At 41.1% G+C, this 25,831-nt stretch overlaps 3 protein-coding genes across 5 annotated transcripts; all 3 read left to right on the top strand.

Moving 5' to 3' along the window:
- The first annotated feature begins 957 nt into the window (after nt 1–957).
- LOC129813816 (zinc finger protein 768-like) lies at nt 958–6,348 on the top strand. Its single transcript, XM_055866367.1, has 4 exons — nt 958–1,280; nt 4,165–4,286; nt 4,430–4,544; nt 4,745–6,348. The coding sequence occupies exons 1-4, from the start codon at nt 1,076–1,078 to the stop codon at nt 5,851–5,853; spliced, it is 1,551 nt and encodes a 516-aa protein (XP_055722342.1). The 5' UTR covers nt 958–1,075; the 3' UTR covers nt 5,854–6,348.
- Nucleotides 6,349–11,409: 5,061 nt separating this feature from the next.
- Nucleotides 11,410–18,060, top strand: LOC129813827 (zinc finger protein 543-like). The gene is made up of 5 exons (XM_055866382.1): nt 11,410–11,844; nt 11,923–12,044; nt 12,205–12,319; nt 12,535–13,580; nt 15,461–18,060. Exons 1-5 carry the CDS (start codon nt 11,631–11,633, stop codon nt 15,599–15,601), a joined length of 1,638 nt encoding a protein of 545 aa, XP_055722357.1. The 5' UTR covers nt 11,410–11,630; the 3' UTR covers nt 15,602–18,060.
- Nucleotides 18,061–18,142: 82 nt separating this feature from the next.
- LOC129813809 (putative zinc finger protein 286B) lies at nt 18,143–24,413 on the top strand. 3 transcript variants are annotated; one of them, XM_055866355.1, is made up of 4 exons: nt 18,143–19,749; nt 22,490–22,590; nt 22,750–22,921; nt 23,066–24,413. In XM_055866355.1, exons 1-4 carry the CDS (start codon nt 19,545–19,547, stop codon nt 24,166–24,168), a joined length of 1,581 nt encoding a protein of 526 aa, XP_055722330.1. In that variant the 5' UTR covers nt 18,143–19,544; the 3' UTR covers nt 24,169–24,413. The 3 variants fall into 3 exon arrangements, with proteins under 3 accessions (XP_055722330.1, XP_055722331.1, XP_055722329.1); XM_055866356.1 differs by having other exon boundaries at nt 22,469–22,590; nt 22,750–22,864; XM_055866354.1 differs by having other exon boundaries at nt 22,469–22,590.
- The last annotated feature ends 1,418 nt before the right edge of the window (nt 24,414–25,831 follow it).

Here is a 25,831-nt window from a genome sequence, read left to right as displayed (position 1 = left end):
AACAATGCTTTGGAGGGTGGCTGTTGTCGATGTGTGCATAGGGTCCCTGGTTCGAGCCCAGGTATGGGTGAAGAGATGGACGGAAGCTATACTGTTACATTGGTGCCGTGACCCGGATCACTGGTTGCTGCGGAAAAGGGGGGTGAGTGTAACTGATGTGAAAGGGTTAGCGGGGTGCGCGCTAATAGCATTTCAATTGGTGACATCACTCGCTGTGAGACCTTGAAGGAGTTGTTCCCCTTGCTCTGCAAGGGATGTGGCTTTTGTGGAACGATGGGTAACGATGCTTCGTAGGGTGGCTTTTGTCGATGTGTGCAGAGGGTCCCTGGTTCGAGCCCAGGTAGGGGCGAGGAGAGGGACGGAAGCTATACTGTTGTTATTGGGCAAAAAAAAAAGCTATAGAAAAGCTATTGCTCCTCTGTGGCTAAATTGTTGGCCTTTTCATGGTGTAGTAGGCTATTCTGAATTATTTCATTTATTTCTGAACAGGCAGAAATTCTATAATATTCTATAACTTTGGTAAATTATTTTAAATTTAAGTTCAATGAACTTTGATCACTTATATTTATACAATGGACAATTATTTTTCGTGCCACATGAGGTACCGGATCCGGCCAAATAGGTTCCGGAGCGAAACAGTCCAAAACAGAGAGGCGCTGGACCCGGCTCAAATTAAGCACTGAATAGTATTTTATGCATTAATAACCATGTTTGCCACTGCATTGCACTGCACTCTCCCCTACATGTAGCCATATCTATTAACTTAAAAACAGATTACGTTTTTACGATCCGAATTCTTCATTTAGATCGTAAAACGTATTTTTTGTCAATAGATATTGCTACCTTACATGCAGTCTAAAATATACCTTGGTATTTACTGGCCAGTGTTAATACAACCAATTTTGAAGGGCTGTTGTAGTCTTATATTTACGGTAATAAATACTTACGTAACGAATTGACCGGAAAAGCGATTGCTCACACGTTACCCACTCACAACATTGTTGCCATTAACTTGGACATTTTATACTATCTACTTCACATAGAGAATACACATCTGTAATTTGGGCAGGACAAGATGGCGAGCTGCAATTTTCAGGCGCAGATGGTATCCGTTATGGAGGTATTAGCTAAAGCAGCTGTAGCAGAAATAAACAAACGCGTAGATGATAGCTGTGCTGTTATACGTTTGGAAATGACCCAAAGCCAGCGAGATATTGATGTACTGAAACGGAAGTGGCAAATGATGGAGAGCGAGCTGGAGAAGACGCGCAGACGAAAAGGTAGTTGTGTTATTATTCATGGTAAATTAATGTTGGAGAGTGGAGAATGAGCATAAATGAGCGTTTGGATCAGGGAAGTTTCCTCTCACGATCTATAACGTTACCTTACAAGCCATAATTTTGAATAAAGTTATATTTTAACTTAATTTACCGGTTGTCCGTGCAGTTACTCTATTTGCAGGTAGGAATGTGAGAAATATATCCACAGGAAAGTATCATTAAATTAACTTTTCATAGTGCTGGTTGTGTGTTCAGATTTCTATCACCTGAAGTATGCGTTTAACTTCTCGATCACACTGACAGGGTTTTTGCGTTTTGGTCCACCAGAAGTACATTAATTTACAATAGAATGCTACGTTTGCCTTGCAGTATTGCATTGCATTGCATTGTGTTCTATGTGGTGCATACCGTGGATTTCTCAAAAGTATACATCAAATTGTATGCGTAGAAGACTTGACATAAATGGTAGCAGAAAGTGAATGTTGAACTTTTGTTGCACACATATCCAGATGATGAATGCGTACCCATTTGCGCAAAACACTGTAGGTGTGATCATAGTGTAATGGATGGTGAAATCCCTGAGAGGTTTCCTTCCTCTCCTCAGCAACTGAGTTAGGAAGGACACCTGTATCTTTGTAGTGACTGGGTCTATTGATACACCATCCAAAGTGTAATTTAATAACTTCACCATGCTCAAATGGATATTCAATGTCTTATTTTTTATTTTTTACCCATCTACCAATAGGTGCCCTTCTTTGCGAGGCATTGGAAAACCTCCCTGTTTTTTGTGGTTCAATCTGTGTTTGAAATGTACTGCTCGACTGAGTGACCTTACAGATATTTGTATGTGTGGGGCACAGAGATGATGTAGTTATTCAAAAAATCATGTTAAACACTATTATTGCACACAGAATGAGCCATACTGCTCGTTCTGTGCGTGATTTCCTGCAAGACAGGAATGTCAGTGTTCTGCCATGGCCAATGAAGAGCCCGGATCTCAATCCCATTGAGTACGTCTGGGACCTGTTGGATCGGAGAGTGAGGGCTAGGGCCATTCCCACCAGAAAAATCCGGGAACTTGCAGGTGTCTTGGTGGAAGAGTGGGGTAACATGTCACAGCAAGAACTGGCAAATCTGGTGCAGTCCATGAGGAGATGCACTGCAGTACTTAATGCAGCTGTTGTCCACACCAGATACTGACTGTGCCAGGGACACATTCCATTTCTGTTAGTTACATGTCTGTGGAACTTGTTCAGTTTATGTCTCAGTTGTTGAATCTTATGTTCATACAAATATTTACCCATGTTAAGTTTGCTGAAAATAAACGCAGTTGACAGTGAGAGGACGTTTTATTTTTTGCTATGTCCATGTCCTCGTTCAGCCACGACTCTGAGAAACATAGAATATTACAGTTTTTCAGGTCCCGATGATTGGATTTGAAAAGTGTAATTATACTTTCCTGTGGGATATATTGTCTCACATTCCTCTACTATATATACAACAGTACGTGGACACCCCTTCAAATTAGTGGATTCGGCTATTTCAGCCACACCTGTTGCTGACAGGTGTATAAAATCGAGCACATAGCCATGCAATCTCCATAGACAAACATTGGCAAGTAGAATGGCCTTAATGAAAGCTTGGTGACTTGACCCTCATAGGATGCCACCTTTCCAACAAGTCAATTTGTCAAATTTCTGCCTTGCTAGAGCTGCGCCGATCAACTGTAAGTGCTGTTATTGTGAAGTGGAAACGTCTAGGAGCAACAGCGGCTCAGCCGCCAAGCGGAAGACCACACAAGCTCACAGATCGGGACTGCGGAGTGCTGAAGCGAGCATCGCGTAAAAATTGTCAGTCCTCAGTTGCAACACTCACTACTGAGTTTGAAACTGCCTCTGGAAGCAACGTTAGCACAAGAACTGTTCGTCGGGAGCTTCATGAAATTAGTTTCCATGGCCGAGCAGCCACACACAAGCCTAAGATCACCATGCACAATGCCAAGCGTCGGCTGAAGTGGCGTGAAGCTCGCACCTGTTGGACTCTGGATTAATGGAAACGTGTTCTCTGGAGTGATGAATCACGCTTCACCATCTAGCAGTTCGACGGATGCCAGGAGAACGCTACCTGCCCCAATGCATAGTGCCAACTGTAAAGTTTGGTGGAGGAGGAATAATGGTCTGGGGCTGTTTTTCATGGTTCGGCTAGGCCCTTTAGTTCCAGTGAAGGGAAATTTTAACGCTACAGCATACAATGACATTCTAGATGATTCTGTGTTCCCAACAGTTTGGGGAAGGCCCTATCCTGTTTCAGAATGGCAATGCCGCCGTGCATACAGAAATGGTATGAGATCGGTGTGGAATATCTTGTCTTGCCTGCACAGAGCCCTGACCTCAACCCCATCGAACAACTTTGGGATGAATTAGAATGCCGTCTGCGAGCCAGGCCTTATCGCCCAACATCAGTGTCCAAATATCACAAATGTTCTTGTGGCTGAATGGAAGCAAGTCCTTGCAGCAATGTTCCAACATCTGGGGGACAGCCTTCCCAGAAGAGTGGAGGCTGTTGTTGCAGCCAACAGGGACCAACTCCATATTAATACCCATGATTTTGGAATGAGATGTTCGACGAGCAAGTGTCCAAATACACATGATGATACATACACATGTAATGTACCTGCAAAAGGAACAAATACAGCGACAACCAGTAAAGTAAGTTAAACTATTGTTTTATTTGAAATTCTGGCTTGTAGAGGTTGTGAGAGAACTTTCCTGCTCTATTTCTATGAAATTCAACATCGCGTCTCCAGACTAGTAAATTGATTGCATATGGGAAACCCAAATGTGTGAATAGCTCTAATATTTGACTGAATACAATTATTTTGTAGGTTTTTACTCTATGGCATCAGAGAGATCTTCATATCCAGTCAAGATTATTTTGAATAAGCAGACGAGTAGCTCACAGTGCAGAGACGAAGAGCTGGCAGTTGAAGAGGACTCTCAACCCCAGGTGTGATACATCACCTTTAACAACTAAGATAAATTCTGATATTGGATTATCAGGAGATTTTATCGCTTTTGTGTGATTCATGAGTATGAAAAGGGTTAGATATGGTGTGTGTCCAGAATAATAACCTCAGTCCCCTGTTACAGCCTTCAGATGTGGAGCAGAGAGTGGAGACTGAACCCATACTGATCAAAGATGAGGAGACAGCAGAGGATGTGTGGAAGACTGACCCTCAGGAAGAGATCAGGATCACTGGAGAGGGTGGGTGCAACCATAAGGGGTACTGCTCAGTCTGTCTATGGAAGACTGTGTGTGGTGGTATGCACGTTCCAAATTGCTACATTGTTGTTTTATGTTCTGGCATATGTAGCGCACGACACACAGTCAGTTCTAAAGCTGTCATGTTTTGCTGTTAAGGGTCTTTTGTAATGTTTATTTTATGTTTATCCCCAAATCTTTAGAGTCTGGTTCCAAGCCTGGGAAATCACCATCCTTTGAGCAACGGCACTGTGATGAGGACTTAATCACACAACCCAATATATCTCACAAAGACTCAGTGGAACATTACCCCAATTCTGATTGTCCAGAGGAACCAGGAACACCCCGGCTCGCATCTACAGAGGTGTTCAGCGCAGAGCAACAGCGGCCAGACGAGGACTCACTAGATCTAGTGATGGTGAAAGATGAGAAAGAGGAGTTAGATCAGACCACGGCCCTGGCAGGACCTGACCAGTTTGTCATGGATGAGTCTGATGGGCATCTATGGGCCTCTGTGGGTCCAGACAGAGACACTGACCCTGATGGCCACCCAGATTTCTCCTTTCATTCCGCAGAAGAGTACTCTCAGAATATCTCAATGTTCCCAACTCATAGTGGTCTTCCATCTGTTCCTACTATGACAGATGAAGTAGGGCCATCGCTTCACTCTTCTATATGGAAACCACATGCTAACATGTTCAGTGCAGCAGCACACATGAAAAGACATGTCAGGACATCGGCTGATGAGACTAGTCAACAGATGCCAGAGGGACAGAGTAGCGAGACGCTGAACTCAAATAATGAAGGAAATAGTTTAGCTCTACAGCCAAGGCAGCATCAATACAGGGCTTCAGAAGCAACAGTGAGATTGAGTGAGTGCATGACAGGGTCAAACATGGCCACCACTTCCACCTTCTCTGGATACAGCCTGAGTCGCAGTAGTTTTAACATGGTGAAGAGAATGAGGACTCAGTGGAAGTCGGGCGGCACCACCGAGAGGCGTTTCAGCTGCACCTTCTGTGGGAAGAGCTTCCAGCGTCTCTGCCAGCTCAAAGTACACCTCCGGAGTCACACCGGAGAGAAACCGTACACCTGCGAACAGTGTGGCAGGAGTTTTACCAAGCAGTGCAACCTGATCAGACATGCTGTGGTCCACAGCGGGGAGAAGCCCTTCAAGTGCACACAGTGTGGGAAATGCTTCACCCAGCGTTCCAATATGACATCACATCAGAGAACTCACATAGGAGAGAGTCCAGTGTCTCCATACGTGGCACCTGGATACCCTGGGGATCCACACACAAGTTTAATGTAGTCTCAGAACAGATGGAACATAATTGCATTATGCTTCGGAAACACTTTCTATGTAAATTTAGGTCCAGAAGGTATTTTGAGAAAGGATGACAACCTTTTCCTCCTCATTGATTTGTGAAATGGTTTTCATGTTTGACTGTTCACGGATCCTCACTTTTTTTAATAACCTATTTATTTACATCTAGTAACATTTTATATTTCTACCACAAAATCATAAAAACATATTATATTCAATAAAATGTATTTAAGGAACGAGTCAATCTGTGTGATTTAGATGAATAATATGTAGGATCCATTTAGTCTGTATTGTCTAGGTAGTGTCTGACTATCTGGGATGTCACGGCTTGCCACAAGGGACAGTCTCATATCAGGTCAGGTTAATAACTCAATTCCACTTGATTTTCAGAGTTAGATTTCTAAGTTATTCTGCTGCCCCAAAATGTTAAGTTACTGTATGTCTTCTCAAAACAAGGCAATAAAATATCTGTTTGTGTAATAGGCAATACATGTTTATACAACTTTACATTTTACATCTGGAAACTACACTTTTACTGTGTACATTGTCTAAACTGACACCACTGGTACTGTATAAAACTGGTCATCTGAATCAAGGTTCATTAGATGCTGTAGATTGCTAAATAGATGAGAGAAATTGATTGATATGATTAGTAGTTTCAAAGATTTACCTCTTCATTGATTTGCCAATCAAAAGGGGCAGAGATAATGGAGTGAGAGCAGGAAGTCAACAAATGTCGTGATTTCTTACTTCATCGCTTGCTTGTACCTGTGTAGAGTCAAGGTAGGAACAGTCTTACATTTCCTTCTTACTCTTTCTTATTTATTTTTCTTACATCAGTCATCCCGAAACTCGAAAGGAGTAACAGTGACCGTGTGTTAAGGGTGGAATGGTAGGGGTCAGGGGGATGGAGAGGTGGGGTCAGGCTCAGAGGCGTCATGTTCTACGACAGGCCTGCAGGCACAACGATGTGCAATTCAATTGACGTCCACTGTAGTGAGATGGCTGCAAGAGGCAGGGAGAAGAGGACCTCAGAACAGCCAGAGCCATGGTTTGGAGTGTCAGGGTGACCATCAGCATACTCATACACATTTTGATACATATTGTGAACCATGTGTAAACAAATTGTTATATGAATAATTTATTAACTGCACTGTAATTTGTGTCCTGTCTCCAGAGTTAGTGGTGTGTGGAGATTCCAAGGGAAACGTGTTTCAAGCAGCCACCAAACATCCACTCCTGGAGCAGCAAGAAACCTGTAAGATCTCTCCCTTTTCCTCTGAAGAAACTGATGTCTTTTTTCGATGATGATGAATATTATTTTGGATGGATTTTTCCCTAGGCACACAGTGACAGGATCAGTGTACTGTGACTCGCCAACAGCACGATCGTGATCTCAAAGTCCTATGACAGAACTGTCAAAATGTGGGACAGAAACACCAAGAAACAGGTGTATGTCATTCTAACTCGTAAATGTTCACGCACTCAAATAATTTCTCAAAGGATGGATGAATAGTCACAGTAATGTACTGTTTGTGTATGTATGCTTACACTATCTATCTGCATCTTTGTCCAGGCAGTGGTGGAAAAAGTACTCAATTGTCATACTTGAGTAAAAGTAAAGATACCTTTAATATAAAATGACTCTAGTCAAAGTGAAAGTCACCCAGTGAAATACTACTTGAGAAGTCTAAAAGTATTTGGTTTTAAATATACTTAAGTATCAAAAGTAAATGGAATTGCTCAAATGTACTTAAGTATCAAAGGATAAACCATTTCAAATTTCTTATATTAAGCAAACCAGACAGCAACATTCTATTTGATTTATTTATTGGCGGATAGCCAGGAGAACACTCCAACATTCAGACATAATTTACAAACAAAGCATTTGTATTTAGTGAGTCCGCCAGATCAGAGGCAGTAGGGACGACCAGGGATGTTCTCTTGATAAGTTGTGAAATGGACCATTTTCCTGTCAAAATGTAACGAGTACTTTTGGGTGTCTGGGAAAATGTATTGAGTAAAAAGTACATTATTTTCTTTAGGAATGTAGTGAAGTAATAGTTGGCAAAAAAATATAAATGGTAAAGTACAGACACCCCAAAAACCTGCTTAAGTAAAAATACTTTAAAGTACTACTTAAGTACTTTGTGTGTGTGTGTGTGCTTACACTATTTCTCTGTGTTTCTGTACGGGTGGGTTGGTTTGTGTGTGTGGGTCCTGTTCTGGTCTTGGAGGTGAACCCACACTGCTCCAGTGAACTGGTGTGTGGCGATGCACTGGGCCAGCTCTACTTCCTCTCCTGGAGAGAATAACCACCCAGTGTACACACATACATTGTATACACACACTGCTCTAAAAACACGCACAGAGTAATAATTAACTTACTCTCACACAGATATATCAGTACTGCTGTACTGTTATGCATATTCTCTCATGTAGCTCAATCAACACCACCTGCTATCTTCCACACACTATCTAATATGCATACTCTTTATCTAATACCTCTACTTACACTAGCATTCAAAAGTTTGGGGTCACTTAGAAATGTTCTTGCCTAGAAGGCCAGCGTCCCGGAGTCGCCTCTTCACTGTTGATGTTGAGACTGGTGTTTTGCGGGTACTATTTAATGAAGCTGCCAGTTGAGGACTTGTGAGGCGTCTGTTTCTCAAACTAGACACTCTAATGTACTTGTCCTCTTGCTCAGTTGTGCACCGGGGCCTCCCACTCCTCTTTCTATTCTGGTTAGGGCCAGTTTGCGCTGTTCTGTGAAGGGAGTAGTACACAGCGTTGTACGAGATCTTCCAATTCTTGGCAATTTCTCACATGGAATAGCCTTCATTTCTCAGAAGAAGAATAGGCTGATGAGTTTGAGAAAAAAGTTATTCGTTTCTGGTCGTTTTGAGCCTGTAATCAAACCCACAAATGCTGATGCTCCAGATACTCAACTAGTCTAAAGAAGGCTGTTTTTATTGCTTCTTTAATTAGCACAGCAATTTTCAGCTGTGCTAACATAATTGCAAAATAGTTTTCTAATGATCAGTTAGCCTTTTAAAATGATAAACTTGGATTAGCTAACACAACGTGCCATTGGAACACAGGAGTGATGGTTGCTGATAATGGGCCTCTGTACGCCTATATAGATATTCCACTAACAATCAGCCGTTTCCAGCTACAATAGTCATTTACAACATTAACAATGTCTGCACTGTATTTCTGATAAATGTTATGTTATTTTAATGGACAAAAAATGTGCTTTTCTTTAGCTTTCCCAAACTTTTGAACGGTCGTGTACATAGAGTTGAAGTCGGAAGTTTACATACACCATAGCCAAATACATTTAAACTCAGTTTTTCACAATTCCTGACATTTAATCCAAGTAAAAATTCCCTGTTTTAGGTCAGTTAGGATCACCACTTTATTTTAAGAATGTGAAATGTCAGAATAATAGTAGAGAATGATTTATTTCAGCTTTAATTTCTTTCATCACATTCCCAGTGGGACAGAAGTTTACATACACTCAATTAGTATTTGGTAGCATTGCCTTAAACAATTTATACTTGGGTCAAATGTTTCGGGTAGCCTTCTACAAGCTTCCCACAATAAGTTGGGTTAATTTTGGCCCATTCCTCCTGACAGAGCTGGTGTAACTGAGTCAGGTTTGCAGGCCTCCTTGCTCGTACACGCTTTTTCAGTTCTGCCCACACATTTTCAATAGGATTGAGGTCAGGGCTTTGTGATGGGCACTCCAATACCTTGACTTTGTTGTCCTTAAGCCATTTTGCCACAACTTTGGAAGTATGCTTGGGTCATTGTCCATTTAGAAGACCCATTTGCGACTAAGCTTTAACTTCCTTACTGATGTCTTGACATTTTGCTTCAATATATCCACATAATTTTCCTGCCTCATGATGCCATCTATTTTGTGAAGTGCACCAGTCCCTCCTGCAGCAAAGCACCCCCACAACATGATGCTGCCACCCCCTTGCTTCACGGTTGGGATGGTGTTCTTCGGCTTGCAAGTCTCCCCCTTTTTCCTCCAAACATAACGATGGTCATAATGGCCAAACAGTTCCATTTTTGTTTCATCAGACCAGAGGACATTTCTCCAAAAAGTATGATCTTTGTGCCCATGTGCAGTTGCAAACCGTAGTCTGGCTTTTTTATGGCGGTTTTGTAGCAGTGGCTTCTTCCTTGCTGAGCGGCCTTTCAGGTTATGTCGATATAGGACTCGTTTTACTGTGGATATAGATACTTTTGTACCTGTTTCCTCCAGCATCTTCACATGGTCCTTTGTGGTTGTTTAGGGGTTGATTTGCACGTTTCGCACCAAAGTACGTTCATCTCTAGGAGACAGAACGCGTCTCCTTCCTGAGCGGTATGGTGTTTAAACTTGCGTACTATTGTTTGTACAGATGAACGTGGTACCTTCAGGCATTTGGAAATTGTTCCCAAGGATGAACCAGGCTTGTGGAGGTCTACAATTTTTTTTCTGAGGTCTTGGCTGATTTCTTTTGATTTTCCTATGATGTCAAGCAAAGAGGCACTGAGTTTGAAGGTAGGCCTTGACTCAAATGATGTCAATTAGCCTAACAAGCTTCTAAAGCCATGACATCATTTTCTGGACTTTTCCAAGCTGTTTAAAGGCACAGTCAACTTAGTGTATTTAAACTTCTGTCCCACTGGAATTGTGAAACAATTGTTGGAAAAATGACTTGTCTCATGCACAAAGTAGATGTCCTAACCGACTTGCCAAAACTATAGTTTGTTAACAAGAAATTTGTGAAATGGTTGAAAAACGAGTTTTAATGACTCCAACCTAAGTGTATGTAAACTTCCGACCTCAACTGTATGTACATACTTTTAAAAACCTAAGAGAAGGACCTCAATGTAAATCAGCTATAATGCATGTAGTATGCAATAGTTACTTGAAATATATAAATTAAGTTTAATTTTAAGTTCATATGAAACTCGTTTATCGTCATTTGTTCCCCAGCTGTGTGTCAAACAAGTTATTTCCCTTTTCTATCCTTTAATAAATACCATACCACATTTTCAGAATGGTTTCATTAGGTTGTGTGGATGAGAATGGAGGTTGACAATATTTGATAATATATAAACAATTAATTTGTATGAATGGTTGAAAAATGTTTTTGTATTTTACCACAATGCGTTGTGCATTATAAATGCAAATAGCCTTGGTTGCATTTATAATCATGTCTGCCACTGCACTCTCCCCAACATGTAGCCATATCTATTTAACTAAAAACAGAAGTTTTACTATCTGAAATCTTTGTCGTATTTTTTTGTAAATGGATATGGCTGCCCTACGTGCAGACAAGAATACACCTAGCCCAAACCGCCGCATGATGGCGGTTCTTTTCCTTTTACGTCGTTTGTGACATGACAAACGACGTAAAATAAATAATACCGCCATCCTGCGGCCGGTTGGGCTTGAATAACCCCTGGTGCTTTGCCAGTGTCAAACTATACCACATTCGAAGGGCTGTTTCAGTCTCATATTTACGGTAATACCTTATGAGTTGAACGGAAGTGCGATTACATACGAATATCCCACTTCCAACATTGCTGCCATTTATCAACAACATTGTTTGCGTTACTCGATCTCTTTTTACACATGCCAAATTGGGCCATTTGCCATAGTGTTAGAACTTTAAATAAACTGATTGTTTCTTACACATTGGCTAGTTAGAGAATTGTATTCTATTTACTTAATCACAGAGAATCCTGGGTTGGACAAGATGGCCAGCTGCAATTTTCAGGCGCAGTTGGTATCCATTCTGGAGGTATTAGCTAAAGCAGCTGTAGCAGAAATAAACAATCGTGTAGATGATAGCTGTGCCGTTATACGTTTGGAAATGACCCAAAGCCAGCGAGATATTGATGTACTGAAAAGGAAGTGTCAAATGATGGAGAGCGAGTTGAAGAAGACACGAGGACGAGTCAGGAAAAAAGGTAGTACTTCACTGTAATTTGATTGCATCATGAACAAATGAATAAAAACACGTGTGACTGAACACAATTATTTTCCAGGTTTTTACCCCATGTTATCAGAGAGATCTTCATATCCAGTCAAGATTGTTTTGAACAAGCAGAGGAGTAACTCACAGTGGGGAGAAGACAATATGGCTGTTGAAGAGGACTCTCATCTCCATGTGTGATACATCTCCTTTTACAATTATAGAGACCTGGCCTGTTGGCTCAATTCTGTTATTGGAATATCAGGAGAATTTACCGCTTTTGTGTGATTCATGAGTATAAAAAGTGTTAGATATGGTGTGTGCCCCGAGGAATAATTGCAGTCCCCTGTTACAGCCTACAGATGTGGAGCAGAGAGTGGAGACTGAACCCTTACTGATCAAAGATGAGGGGACAGCAGAGGATGTGTGGAAGACTGACCTTCAGGAAGAGCTCAGGATCACTGGAAAGGGTGGGTGTGATCATAAGCGGTACTGCTCAGTCTGTCTATGGAAGACTGTGGGTGTGGTGGTATGCACATTCCAAATTGCTACATTGCTGTCGGGTGTTTTATGTTCTGGCATATGGCGTGCACGTACGTACACAATCAGTTCTAAAGCAGTCGTAGTTTGCAACTGTTAAGGGTCTTTTATAATGTTTAATTTATTTTTATCCCCAAATCGTTAGAGTCTGGTTCCAAACCTGGGAAACCACCATCCTTTGAGCAACGGCGCTGTGATGAGGACTTAATCACACAACCCAATATATCTCACAAAGACTCAGTGGAACATTACCCCAATTCTGATCGTCCAGAGGAACCAGGAACACCCCGGCTCGCATCTACAGAGGTGTTCAGCGCAGAGCAGCACCGGCTAGACGAGGACTCACTAGACCTAGTGATGGTGAAAGATGAGGAGCTGGATCAGACCACGGTCCTGGCAGGACCTGACCAATTTGTCATGGATGACAATGATGGGCAGCTGTGGACATCTGTGGGTCCAGGCAGAGACACTGATCCTGATGGCCACCCAGATTTCTCCTTTCATTCCACAGAAGAGTACTCTCAGAATATCTCAATTTTCCCATCTCATAGTGGGCTGCCACCCATTCCTACGATGACCAATGAAGTGGGGCCATCGCTTCACTCTTCTATATGGAAACCACATGCAAACGTGTTCAGTGCAGCAAAACACATGAAAAGACATGTCAGGACATCGTCTGATGAGACTAGTCAACAGATGCCCGAGGGACAGAGTAGCGAGACGCTAAACTCAAATAATGAAGGAAATAGTTTAGCTCTACAGCCAAGGCAGCATCAATACAGGGCTTCAGAAGCAACAGTGAGATTGAGTGAGTGCATGACAGGGTCAAACATGGCCACCACCTCCACCTTCTCTGGATACAGCCTGAGTCACAGTAGTTTTAACATGGTGAAGAGAATGAGGACTCAGTGGAGGTCGGGTGGCACCACCGAGAGGCGTTTCAGCTGCACCTTCTGTGGGAAGAGCTTCCAGCGTCTCTGCCAGCTCAAAGTACACCTCCGGAGTCACACCGGAGAGAAACCGTACACCTGCGAACAGTGTGGCAGGAGTTTTACCCAGCAGTGCAACCTGATCAGACATGCTATGGTCCACAGCGGGGAGAAGCCATATGAGTGCACACAGTGTGGGAAGTGCTTCACCCGGCGCTCCAAAATGATGTCACATCAAAGAACTCACATAGGAGAGTGTGCAGTGTCTCCATACGTGGCACCTGCATACCCTGGGGATCCACACACAAGTTTAATGTAGTCTCAGAACAAATAGGAACTTAATTTCAGTTTTCTGTAACACTTTCTACATGAAAATGTGGTACAGAAGGTATTTTGACAAGCTTTTCCTCCCAATTGATTTGTGCTTTTCTTGTTTGACTGTTGAAAGCTTGATTTTGAGTCAATCCGTTTTTTAGATCAATAATACTAATACATGAGACCTATATGTAGAGCTTTTCAATCTCCCAAAACCGCTTTACAATTGTAGATTTTTTAAATTGTTTTTAAATGATCACAACAAGACAACACCAGACTAACAGCAGGAGAAACAAAGAGAAGGGGGAGGGGCTTAAAATAAGGAAAAGAGTGTGATGTGTAGGTAATTTTTTAAAATTAGATTTGCTCAACTCCTGCGTCTTTTCTCCCTGGTCCTCTCTTGCCTCCTTTGGAAAAAAGGTCAAAGATAATGGAGGAGAGGGGGTGAGGAGAGTGATGTGGACGAAAATGTGCTTTTATGGAATGAGATTACCGGGGTGGATCCCAAAATAATTGTGTAAGTGATTAAAAAATTAAGTTAGTTTTGCAATACATTTTATAGATAAAAGGTGAAGTAGCATATTGTTTTTAAATGTGTGCATGCTTTTCTCCGACGACAATACAGCAGCTGATTCAAAGGGTGTGTGGCAGATATGTCAAAACTCTTCTGTGCTAGGATACACTTGTGCTTCCTCGCCAAAAGGGGGGCTATCAAAAAGGGGAAGACGTCTTAGTTTGCCTACTAATGAATAGAGTACCACAGTATGAGTCATAATACCCATAAAAACCTAGCGGTCAAACAAATGTTTTTTATTGTTTTTCCACCATAAATGTTTCCCATTGGGGATTTTAGAAACACTTAAAATAAGGGCTGTGTTTCATGTAGGCTTACCCTGGCTCAACATTTTGATAACCGTGTAAATATCTCAAGGACAAGGTGACTTTTATCAATATATTCGCCTGTATTTACCCCCCCAAAATGTAATGGTAATTAGCTGCTAATGTGGCTATCATAACTACAAATGCCATGGTGATCTAGACGAGACTGTTTAGGCAAAGATAAGAATCTCTGGATTAACTATCTGTTAGTTAAATGTAGTAATAAATAAACTGGCAAAATGTTTTTCAATTGACAGTTCTGTGAACTGTCTTGTGCAAGTTGTAAATTGACATAATACCTGTTAGCAAAGGCGTCAGTTAGAGATGACATGGCCACCCCAGAAGAGGACTGGCCACCCCTCATAGCCTGGTTCCTCTCTAGGTTTCTTCCTAGGTTTTGGCCTTTCTAGGGAGTTTTTCCTAGCCACCGTGCTTCTACACCTGCATTGCTTGCTTTTTGGGGTTTTAGGCTGGGTTTCTGTACAGCACTTTGATATATCAGCTGATGTAAGAAGGGCTATATAAATAAATTTGATTTGATTTGACATGCAGGAGCTTGCAGGGATTTGTAGTTTTGCATGATGTCTACATTGACGCTAATTAGCATTTTCGAATTTGAGAGTAAATAGAGCCGAATATATTGATAAAAGTCACCTTGTCCGAGAGAGATTTACATGGTTATCAAAACGTTAAGATAATCCATCCACCTGACAGGGTTTGGGTTAGGTAGCATATCAAGAAGCTGATTTAAACAGCATGATCATTACAGAGGTGCACTTTGTGCTGGGGACAATAAGAGGCCACTCTGAAATGTGCAGTTTTGTCATACAACACAATGCCACAGATGTCTCAAGTTTTGAGGGAGCGTGCAATTGGCATGCTGACTGCAGAAATGTCTACCAGAGCTGTTTCTAGATAATTTAATATGAATTTCTCTACCATAAGCAGCCTCCAACGTCTCAATATATGGTACCTGCATACCCTGGGGATCCACACAGAAGTTTAATGTCGTCTCAGACCAGATGGAACAAAGTTAATAATTGCATCATTTTTTGGACAACATTTTCTATGGGAAAATTTGGTTCATAAGGTATTTTGAGACATTTTGACAAGCTTTTTCCTCCTACTTCATTTGTGAAAGGTTTTTCATGTTTGACTGTTAAGGGCTCCTCATTTTTATTTTATTTTAATAACCTATTTTTTATTTTAAAAAATCTCATTTACAATGTGACTCCAAAATGACAATACATTATTTACTATTCATTTCTATTGGGCACAACATAATCCGAAACACAACCAAAACAAACTGCAAATGCATCCAACAAGTTTGTAGAGCCACAAGCTTGATTTAGTCATTGTGTGCTAGGAATATGGGACCAAATACTAAACATTTGAATAAATATAATACACATACAGTTGAAGTCAGACGTTTACATACACCTTAGCCAAATACATTTAAACTCAGTTTTTCACAATTCCTGACATTTAATCCTAGTAAAAATTCCCTGTCTTAGGTCAGTTAGGATCACCACTTTATTTTAAGAATGTGAAATGTCAGAATAATAGTAGAGAATGATTTATTTCAGCTTTAATTTCTTTCATCACATTCCCAGTGGGTCAGAAGTTTACATACACTCAATTAGTATTTGGTAGCATTGCCTTTAAATTGTTTAACTTGGGTCAAATGTTTTGGGTAGCCTTCCACAAGCTTCCCACAATAAGTTGGGTGAATTTTGGCCCATTCCTCCTGACAGAGCTGGTGTAACTGAGTCAGGTTTGTAGGCCTCCTTGCTCGCACACGCTTTTTCAGTTCTGCCCACACATTTTCGATAGGATTGAGGTCAGGGCTTTGTGATGGGCACTCCAATACCTTGACTTTGTTGTCCTTAAGCCATTTTGCCACAACTTTGGAAGTATGCTTGGGGTCATTGTCCATCTGGAAGACCCATTTGCGACCAAGCTTTAACTTCCTGACTGATGTCTTGAGATGTTGCTTCAATATATACAATCTTTTCCATCCTCATGATGCCATCTATTTTGTGACGTGCACCAGTCCCTCCTGCAGCAAAGCACCCCAACAACATGATGCTGCCACCCCTGTGCGTCACAGTTGGGATGGTGTTCTTCGGCTTGCAAGTCTCCCCCTTTTTCCTCCAAACATAACAATGGTCATTATGGCCAAACAGTTCTATTTTTGTTTCGTCAGATCAGAGGACATTTCTCCAAAGCCTTTCAGGTTATGTCGATATAGGACTCGTTTTACTGTGGATATAGTAAATGATGACAAGCATACCCATAACATGATGCAGCCAACACCATGCTTGAAAATATGAAGAGTGGTACTCAATGATGTGGTGTTGGATTTGCCACAAACGCTTTGTATTCAGGACATAAAGTTAATTTCTTGGCCACATTTTTTGCAGTTTTACTATAGTGCCTTATTGCAAACAAGATGCGTGTTTTGGGATATTTTTATTCTGTACAAGCATCCTTCATTTCTAGCAGCAGCATACCACCCTGAGACAGCAGCATACCACCCTGCATCGGAGACTAGATGCTGCTGGAAGTGGTGTTGGAGGGCCAGTAGGAGGCACCCTTTCCTCTGGTCTGAAAAAATATCCCAATGGACCAGGGCAGTGATTGGGGACATTGCCCTGTGTAGGGTGCCATCTTTCAGATGGGATGTTAAATGGGTGTCCTGACTCTGGTCACTAAAGATCCCATTGCACTTATCGTAAGAGTAGGGGTGTTAACCCCGGTGTCCTGGCTAAATTCCCAATCTTGCCCTCATACCGTCACCTAATCATCCCCAGCTTACAATTGACTCATTCATCCTCTCCCCTGTAACTATTCGCCAGGTTGTTGCTGTAAATGAGAATGTGTTCTCAGTCAACTTACCTAGTAAAATAAGGGTTAAATAGAAAATTCACTCTGTCATTTAGGTTAGTATTGTGGAGTAACTACAATCAGTGGGGTAAGTACTTATGCAAAAATACTTTAGAGTACTACTTAAGTTGTTTTTTGAGGAATCTTTACTTTACTATTTATATTTTTGACAACTTTTTACTTTTACTTCACTACATTCCTAAAGAAAATAATGTACTTTTTACTCCATACATTTTCTCTGACACCCGAAAGTACTTGTTACATTTTGAATGCTTAGCAGGACAGGAAAATGGTCCAATTCACACACTTATCAAGAGAACATCCCTGGTCATCCCTACTGCGTCTGATCTGACTCCCTAAATACAAACGCTTCATTTATAAGTTGTCTGATTGTTGGAGTGTGCCCCTGGCTAAAAAAACAAGAACATTGTGCCATCTGGTTTGCTTAATGTAAAGAATTTGAAATGATTTATACTTTTACTTTTGATACTTAAGTATATTTATTACCAAATACTTTTAGTATTTTACTGTTTGTCTTTCACTTTTACTTGAGTCATTTTCTATTAAGGTATGTTTACTTTGACTCAAGGTTGACAATTGGGTACTTTTTCCACCACTGACTGCAATGTTACCATTAAACGATGTAACTGTTTTTAAGTCAACATTGGCCTCATGGTGAAATCCCTGTGATGTTTCCTTCCTCTTGCAACTGAGTTAGGAAGGCCACCTGTGTCTTTGTAGTGACTGGGTGTATTGATTCACCATCCAAAGTGTAAGTATTAACTTCACCATGCTCAAAGGGATATTCAATGTTTTTATTTATTTCACCTTTATTTAACCAAGTAGGCTAGTTGAGAACAAATTCTCATTTACAACTGCGACCTGGCCAAGATAAAGCAAAGCAGTGCGACACAAACAACAAAACAGAGTTACACATGGAATAAACAAACATACAGTCAATAATACAATAGAAAAAGTCTATATACAATGTGTGCAAATGAGGTAGGATAAGGGAGATAAGGCAATAAATAGGCCATAGTGGTGAAATAATTACAATATAGCAATTAAACACTGGAGTGATAGATGTGCAGAAGATAAGTGTGCAATTAGAGATACTGGTGTGCAAAGGAGCAAAATAAATAACAGTATGGGGATGAGGTAGTTGGATGTGCTATGTACAGGTGCAGTCTGCTTTTAGAATGTTTTATTTTATTTTACCCATCTACCAATAGGGGCCTTTCTTTGTGAGGCATTGGAAAACTTCCCTGGTCTTGTGATTGAATTTGTTTGAAATGCACTGCTCGACTGAGGCACCTTACAGATAATTGTAAGTGTGGGGTACAGAGATGAGGTAGTCATTCAAAAATCATGTTAAAACACTATTTTGCACATAGAGTGAGTCGACTTTGACAATATGGGGTATTGTGTGTATGCCAGTGTTACAAAATCTAAATGTAATCAATTTTAAATGCAGGCTGTCACATAACATCATGTGGAAAATGCCACGGGCTGTGAATACTTTCTGAAGGCCTATTATGGATTAACAACCAAGTGAGCCACCTGAATTTTTTTTTTGTCTATAGATATGGCTACTTTACACTGTATATGCAAATTAGAATATACCCTGTTATTTGCTGGCCAGTGCTAATTTGTAACATTTTTGAAGGGCTGTTGCACTCATATTTACGGTAATAGATGAACTGAAGAGCGATTGCAGGGACTTCACAGCAGAAACACTACAAGGACTATTGTCGCTAGGAAATGTCCCGCCCTCACAGGAGTCGTTTGAGCCTGTGTAGGGACCTGATTAGAACATATATATATTATTTTTTTTTACAGAAAAGCAGGTTGATTTTGTTTAGTTAATTTATTTTTTGATAGTTTCAATTTTTTTATTCATATTTTACCAACATATTTCATTTTTTGAGATCCTTATTATTCACCCGCACAGTAGGTGGCGGAATGCACATCACATTGTTGCGAACGCCATTGAACCATAGAAGAAGAACAATTCCGCGTATCTCCCGCTTCACTACATTGTTGTCATTTATCAACATATACGACTTGTTTTTTGCAAGTTATCTTGGAAATTGAATACTATTTACTTCACACAGGAAATACGCATCTGTAATTTGGTCTGGACAAGATGGCGAGCTGCAATTTTCAGGCGCAATTGGTATCCATTCTGGAGGTATTAGCTAAAGCAGCTGTAGCAGAAATAAACAAACGTGTAGATGATAGCTGTGCTGTTATACGTTTGGAAATGACCCAAAGCCAGCGAGATATTGATGTACTGAAAAGGAAGTGTCAAATTATGGAGAGCGAGCTGGAGAAGACGTGCAGACGAAAAGGTACTGTTAGTTCATGTGTTACTTTTTATAGTAAATGTATAGCCTGGAACGTCGACGTTATATTATATTGGAATCAACGTCCGGCATAAATTAGCATTTGGATCAGGAATGTTGACTCTCACGATCTCTACCAATCAGAATGTAAACAATAGTTTAATTTACATGGCATTGGCAGGTAGGAATGTGTGAGAGCCACAGGAAAGTATAATAAAATCAACTTTTCAAAGTGCTTGTAGTTTATTCATATTTCTATCACCTGAAACATGCACACAATTTGAAAATACATGCACGCCACCATGCATACTTGCAAGGCTCCGGCATGGTTTTGTGCATGCTTCAGGTTATAGAAATCTGAATGCACTATTTATTTAACTAGGCAAGTCAGTTAAGAACTATTTAACTAGGCAAGTCAGTTAAGAACTCATTCTTATTTTACAATGATGGACAAACCCTCCCCTAAACCCGGATGATGCTGGGCCAATTGTGCGTTGCCCTATGTGACAATGACGTTTGTGATACAGCCCGGGATTGAACCAGGGTCTGTAGCGATGCTGCGCCACTCGGGAGCGCTTTGAAAGGTTGATTTAATTATACTTTCCTGTGGATATTGTCTCACAATCAAATTTTATTTGTCACATGCGCTGAATACAACAGGTGTAGACTTTACCGTGAAATGCTTACTTACGAGCCCTTTGCCAAAAATGCAGAGTTAAAAAGTAAGAACAATTTGCTCAAATGTTTTGATAAAAATAACACAATAAATGACAATAATGAGACTAGATACAATGAGTACCTGTATAGAGTTAATGTGCAGAGGTGCAAGGTAGTTGAGGTAATACAGTTGAAGTCGGAAGTTTACATACACTTAGGTTGGAGTCATTAAATCTCGTTTTTCAACCACTTCACAAATTTCTTGTTAACAAACTATAGTTTTGGCAAGTCGGTTAGGACATCTACTTTGTGCATGACACAAGTCATTTTTCCAACAATTGTTTACAGACAGATTATTTCACTTATAATTCACTGTTTCACAATTCCAGTGGGTCAGAAGTTTACATACACTAAGTTGATTGTGCCTTTAAACAGCTTGGAAAATTCCAGAGAATTAAGTCATGGCTTTAGAAGCTTCTGATAGGCTAATTCACATAATTTGAGTCAATTGAAGGTGTGCCTATGGATGTATTTCAAGGCCTACCTTCAAATTTAGTGCCTCTTTGCTTGACATCATGGGAAAATCAAGAGAAATCAGCCAAGACCTCAGAAAGACAATTGTAGACCTCCACAAGTCTGGTTCATCCACGCCTGAAGGTACCACGTTCATCTGTACAAATTATAATATGCAAGTATAAACACCATGGGACCACGCAGCCGTCATACCGCTCAGGAAGGAGACGCGTTCTGTCTCCTAGAGTTAAACGTACTTTGGTGCGAAAAGTGCAAATCAATCCCGGAACAACCGCAAAGGACCTTGTGAAGATGCTGGAGGAAACAGGTACAAAAGTATCTATATCCACAGTAAAACGAGTCCGATATCGACATAACCTGAAAGGCTGCTCAGCATGGAGAAGCCACTGCTCCAAAACCGCCATTAAAAAGCCAGACTACGATTTGCCAGACTACTGTGCATGGGGACAAAGATCGTACTTTTTGGAGAAATGTCCTCTGGTCTGATGAAACAAAAATAGAACTGTTTGGCCAAAACTGTTTGGCAAGCCGAAGAACACCATCCCAACCGTGAAGCACGGGGGTGGCAGCATCATGTTGTGGGGGTGCTTTGCTGCAGGAGGGACTGGTGCACTTCACAAAATAGATGGCTACATGAGGAAGGAAAATTATGTGGATATATTGAAGCAACATCTCAAGACAGTAAATAACTTAAGGCTTGGTCTCAAATGGGTCTTCCAAATGGACAATGACCCCAAGCATACTTCCAAAGCTGTGGCAAAATGGCTTAAGGACAGCAAAGTCAAGGTATTGGAGTGGCCATCACAAATCCCTGACCTCAATCCCATAGAAAGTTTGTGGGCAGAACTGAAAAGGTGTGTGCGAGCAAGGAGGCCTACAAACCTGACTCAGTTACACCAGCTCTGTCAGGTGGAATAGGCCATAATTCACCCAACTTATTGTGGAAGCTTGTGGAAGGCTACTTAACATTTGACCCAAGTTAAACAATTTAAAGGCAATGCTACCAAATACTAATTGAGTGTATGTAAACTTCTGACCCACTGTGAATGTGATGAAAGAAATTAAAGCTGAAATAAATCATTCTCCCTACTATTATTCTGACATTTCACATTCTTAAAATAAAGTGGTGATCCTAACTGACCTAAAACTGGGAATTTTTACTAGGATTAGCAATTGTGAAAAACTGAAGCCATTTGATTAACTATTCAGCAGTCTTATGGCTTGGTGGGTAGAAGCTGTTCAGAAGCCTTTTGTTCCCAGACTTGGCACTCCGGTACCGCTTGCCGTACCGCTTTTCCTCAGCAAAAGGATCAACGACAACTGGTAAAGTAAGTTAAAATATAATTTTATTCAACATTCTGACTTGTGAGGTCGTGAGAGAACTTTCCTGATCCAGACGCTCATTTATGCCCGATGTAGAATTCAAGGACATTTTACGTTGTGTCTCCAGGCTAGTAAATTGATTGTATATGCAAAACCCAAATGTGTGAATAGCCCACTATTTAATATTTGACTGAAAAGAATAACTTTCCAGGTTTTTACCCCGTGGCTTCAGAGAGATCTTCTTATCCAGTCAAGATTGTTTTGAATAAGCAGAGGAGTAGCTCACAGTGCAGAGACAAAGAGCTGGCTGTTGAAGAGGACTCTCAACCCCAGGTGTGATACATCACCTTTAACAATTACAGAGACCTGACCTCTTGGATCAATTCTGATATTGGATTATCAGGAGATTTTATCGTTTTTGTGCGATTCATGAGTATGAAAATGGTTAGATATGGTGTGTGTCCTGAGTAATAACCTCTGTCCCTGTTACAGCCTTCAGATGTGGAGCAGAGAGTGGAGACTGAACCCATACTGATCAAAGATGAGGAGACAGCAGAGGATGTGTGGAAGACTGACCCTCAGGAAGAGATCAGGATCACTGGAGAGGGTGGGTGCAACCATAAGGGGTGCTGCTCAGTCTGTCTATGGAAGACTGTCTGTGGTGGTATGCACGTTCCAAATTGCTACATTGTTGTTTTATGTTCTGGCATATGTAGCGCACGTACACACAGTCAGTTCTAAAGCTGTCATGTTTTGCTGTTAAGGGTCTTTTGTAATGTTTATTTTATGTTTATCCCCAAATCTTTAGAGTCTGGTTCCAAGCCTGGGAAATCACCATCCTTTGAGCAACGGCACTGTGATGAGGACTTAATCACACAACCCAATATATCTCACAAAGACTCAGTGGAACATTACCCCAATTCTGATCGTCCAGAGGAACCAGGAACACCCCGGCTCGCATCTACAGAGGTGTTCAGCGCAGAGCAACACCGGCCAGACGAGGACTCACTAGATCTAGTGATGGTGAAAGAGGAGGAGTTAAATCAGACCACGGCCTTGGCAGGACCTGACCAGTTTGTCATGGATGAGACTGATGGGCAGCTGTGGACCTCTGTGGATCCAGGCAGAGACACTGACCCTGATGGACACCCAGATTTCTCCTTTCATTCCACAGAAGAGTACTCTCAGAATATCTCAATGGTCCCATCTCATAGTGGGCTGTCATCTGTTCCTACTATGACAGATGATGTAGGGCCATCGCTTCACTCTTCTATATGGAAACCACATGCTAACATGCTCAGTGCAGCAGCACACATGAGAAGACATGTCAGTACATTGACTGATGAGGCTAGACAACAGATGCCAGAGGGACAGAGCAGTGAGATGCTGATCTCAAATAATGAAGGAAATAGTTTAGCTCTACAGCCAAGGCAGCATCAATACAGGGCTTCAGAAGCAACAGTGAGATTGAGTGAGTGCATGACAGGGTCAAACATGGCCACCACTTCCACCTTCTCTGGATACAGCCTGAGTCGCAGTAGTTTTAACATGGTGAAGAGAATGAGGACTCAGTGGAGGTCGGGCAGCACCACCGAGAGGCGTTTCAGCTGCACCTTCTGTGGGAAGAGCTTCCAGCGTCTCTGCCAGCTCAAAGAACACCTCCGGAGTCACACCGGAGAGAAACCTTACACCTGCGAACAGTGTGGCAGGAGTTTTACCAAGCAGTGCAACCTGATCAGACATGCTATGGTCCACAGTGGGGAGAAGCCATACGAGTGCACACAGTGTGGGAAGTGCTTCACCCGGCGCTCCAAAATGATGTCACATCAAAGAACTCACATAGGAGAGTGTGCAGTGTCTCCATACGTGGCACCTGCATACCCTGGGGATCCACACACAAGTTTAATGTAGTCTCAGAACAAATAGGAACTTAATTGCATAGTTTTTTGCTAACACTTTCTATTTGAAAATGTGGTACAGAAGGTATTTCGAGACATTTTTTCAAGTTTTTCCTCAGAATTGATTTGTGAAATTGTTTTCATGTTTGACTGATGGCTCCTCACTTTCATTATAACAACTTATTTACAACTGGTAACAATGTGTGTTTGTACCACAAAATCATAAAAACAATGTTATATAATAAATAATCATATGGATTTCATGAGTCAATCTGCACTTTTAGATGAATGATAATACATGGGACAATTATATAGCGCTTTTCAATGACCCAAAGTCGATTTAGAATTGTAGAAACAAAAAAAAAACTGATCACTACAAGACAACACCAGCAGGGAGAAACAAAAAAAAATGTATGAAGGGGGAGGGGCTTAAAGTAGGGAAAATAGTGTGATGTGTCCTCAGTCCTTGTCTCTTTTTGAAAAAGGTCAAGGTAATGGAGGTGAAGCGGCGAGGAGAGTGATGGACATAAATGTGCTTGTATTTAATGAGACAGTCCTTGTCCACTTGAGCATCATCAGGGAAGGACATTTACAGGGATAGATCCCAAAATATATGAGTAAAGTGATCATTTGTTTAAGTTAGTTGTGCAAGACATTTTATAGATAAAAGGATAAATAGCATATCGTTTTTAAAGGTGAACTGCACTTACTGATTCCGCTTGTGATACTTCCGGTGCTCATTAAGAAATGCAGCAGCCATTCCTGAACGCCAAAATAGTTGTCTTTGTGGTTTAATGTGGATGTTTCTTTGCCCTTCAATCACAACAAACAAACAGGGGCAATGGTGAGTAACAGCGAATTAAGCTAGGTTTGATAGGGGACACCTAGTCAGTTGTACAACTGAATGCATTCAACTGAAATGTGTATTTTTTAGGGGTAATCAGAGAGGAGCGGGGGGCTGCCTTAATCGACATCCACGTCATCGGCGCCTGTGGTACAGTCTTGCTCAGGGATGACAGATTTTTAACATGTCAGCCCAAGGATTCGGTCCAGCAACCTTTTAGTGATTAGCTCAACGCTCCTATCCACCAGGCTACCTGCCTGACTTAGAAGTTTTGATGTTGACTACTCCTGATCTCAAGATGATCTGCTAATTCAGTTCTATGTGTAGGCTAAAGCCTGTGTTGATGTTGTGTTTAGCCAACCTGACAGCAGCTAGCTAGCAAAGTTTTGGGATAGGCTAGCTGGCTGATATTTCTCTGTCAAATCAGTTACAGTGCATTCAGAAAGTATTCATATCCCTTGACTTATTCCACACTTTGTGTTACAGCCGGAATTCAAAATGTATTGTTTTTTTAAAATTACACACTACCCCATAATGACAAAGGGAAAACATGTTTTTTGCAAATCCATTGAAAATGAAATACAGAATACAGTATTCACAGCCCCTGAGTCAATACATGTTAGAATCACCTTTGGCAGCGATTACAGCTGTGAGTCTTTCTGGGTAAGTCTTTAAGTGCTTTGCACACCTAGATTGTACAATATTCAAATCAATTCAAATTTTATTTGTCACATACACATGGTTAGCAGATGTTAATGCGAGTGTAGCGAAATGCTTGTGCTTCTAGTTCCGACAATGCAGTAATAACCAACGAGTAATCTAACCTAACCAT

This window comes from Salvelinus fontinalis, chromosome 17, assembly GCF_029448725.1.
Source record: "Salvelinus fontinalis isolate EN_2023a chromosome 17, ASM2944872v1, whole genome shotgun sequence".
NCBI classification, from domain to species: domain Eukaryota; kingdom Metazoa; phylum Chordata; class Actinopteri; order Salmoniformes; family Salmonidae; genus Salvelinus; species Salvelinus fontinalis.
This window is presented reverse-complemented; position numbering and strand designations above follow the sequence as displayed.

Bases quoted from the DNA above. Each gene is read 5' to 3' on its own strand.
- LOC129813816 (XM_055866367.1), top strand. From the start codon at position 1,076: ATGGCGAGCTGCAATTTTCAGGCGCAGATGGTATCCGTTATGGAGGTA. The intron at 1,281-4,164 runs GTAGTTGTGTTA...ATTATTTTGTAG, and splicing joins GAAGACGCGCAGACGAAAAG to GTTTTTACTCTATGGCATCA. The intron at 4,545-4,744 runs GTGGGTGCAACC...CCAAATCTTTAG, and splicing joins GATCAGGATCACTGGAGAGG to AGTCTGGTTCCAAGCCTGGG.
- LOC129813827 (XM_055866382.1), top strand. From the start codon at position 11,631: ATGGCCAGCTGCAATTTTCAGGCGCAGTTGGTATCCATTCTGGAGGTA. The intron at 11,845-11,922 runs GTAGTACTTCAC...ATTATTTTCCAG, and splicing joins AGGACGAGTCAGGAAAAAAG to GTTTTTACCCCATGTTATCA. The intron at 12,320-12,534 runs GTGGGTGTGATC...CCAAATCGTTAG, and splicing joins GCTCAGGATCACTGGAAAGG to AGTCTGGTTCCAAACCTGGG.
- LOC129813809 (XM_055866354.1), top strand. From the start codon at position 19,545: ATGGCGAGCTGCAATTTTCAGGCGCAATTGGTATCCATTCTGGAGGTA. The intron at 19,750-22,468 runs GTACTGTTAGTT...ATAACTTTCCAG, and splicing joins GAAGACGTGCAGACGAAAAG to GTTTTTACCCCGTGGCTTCA. The intron at 22,922-23,065 runs GTATGCACGTTC...CCAAATCTTTAG, and splicing joins ATGGAAGACTGTCTGTGGTG to AGTCTGGTTCCAAGCCTGGG.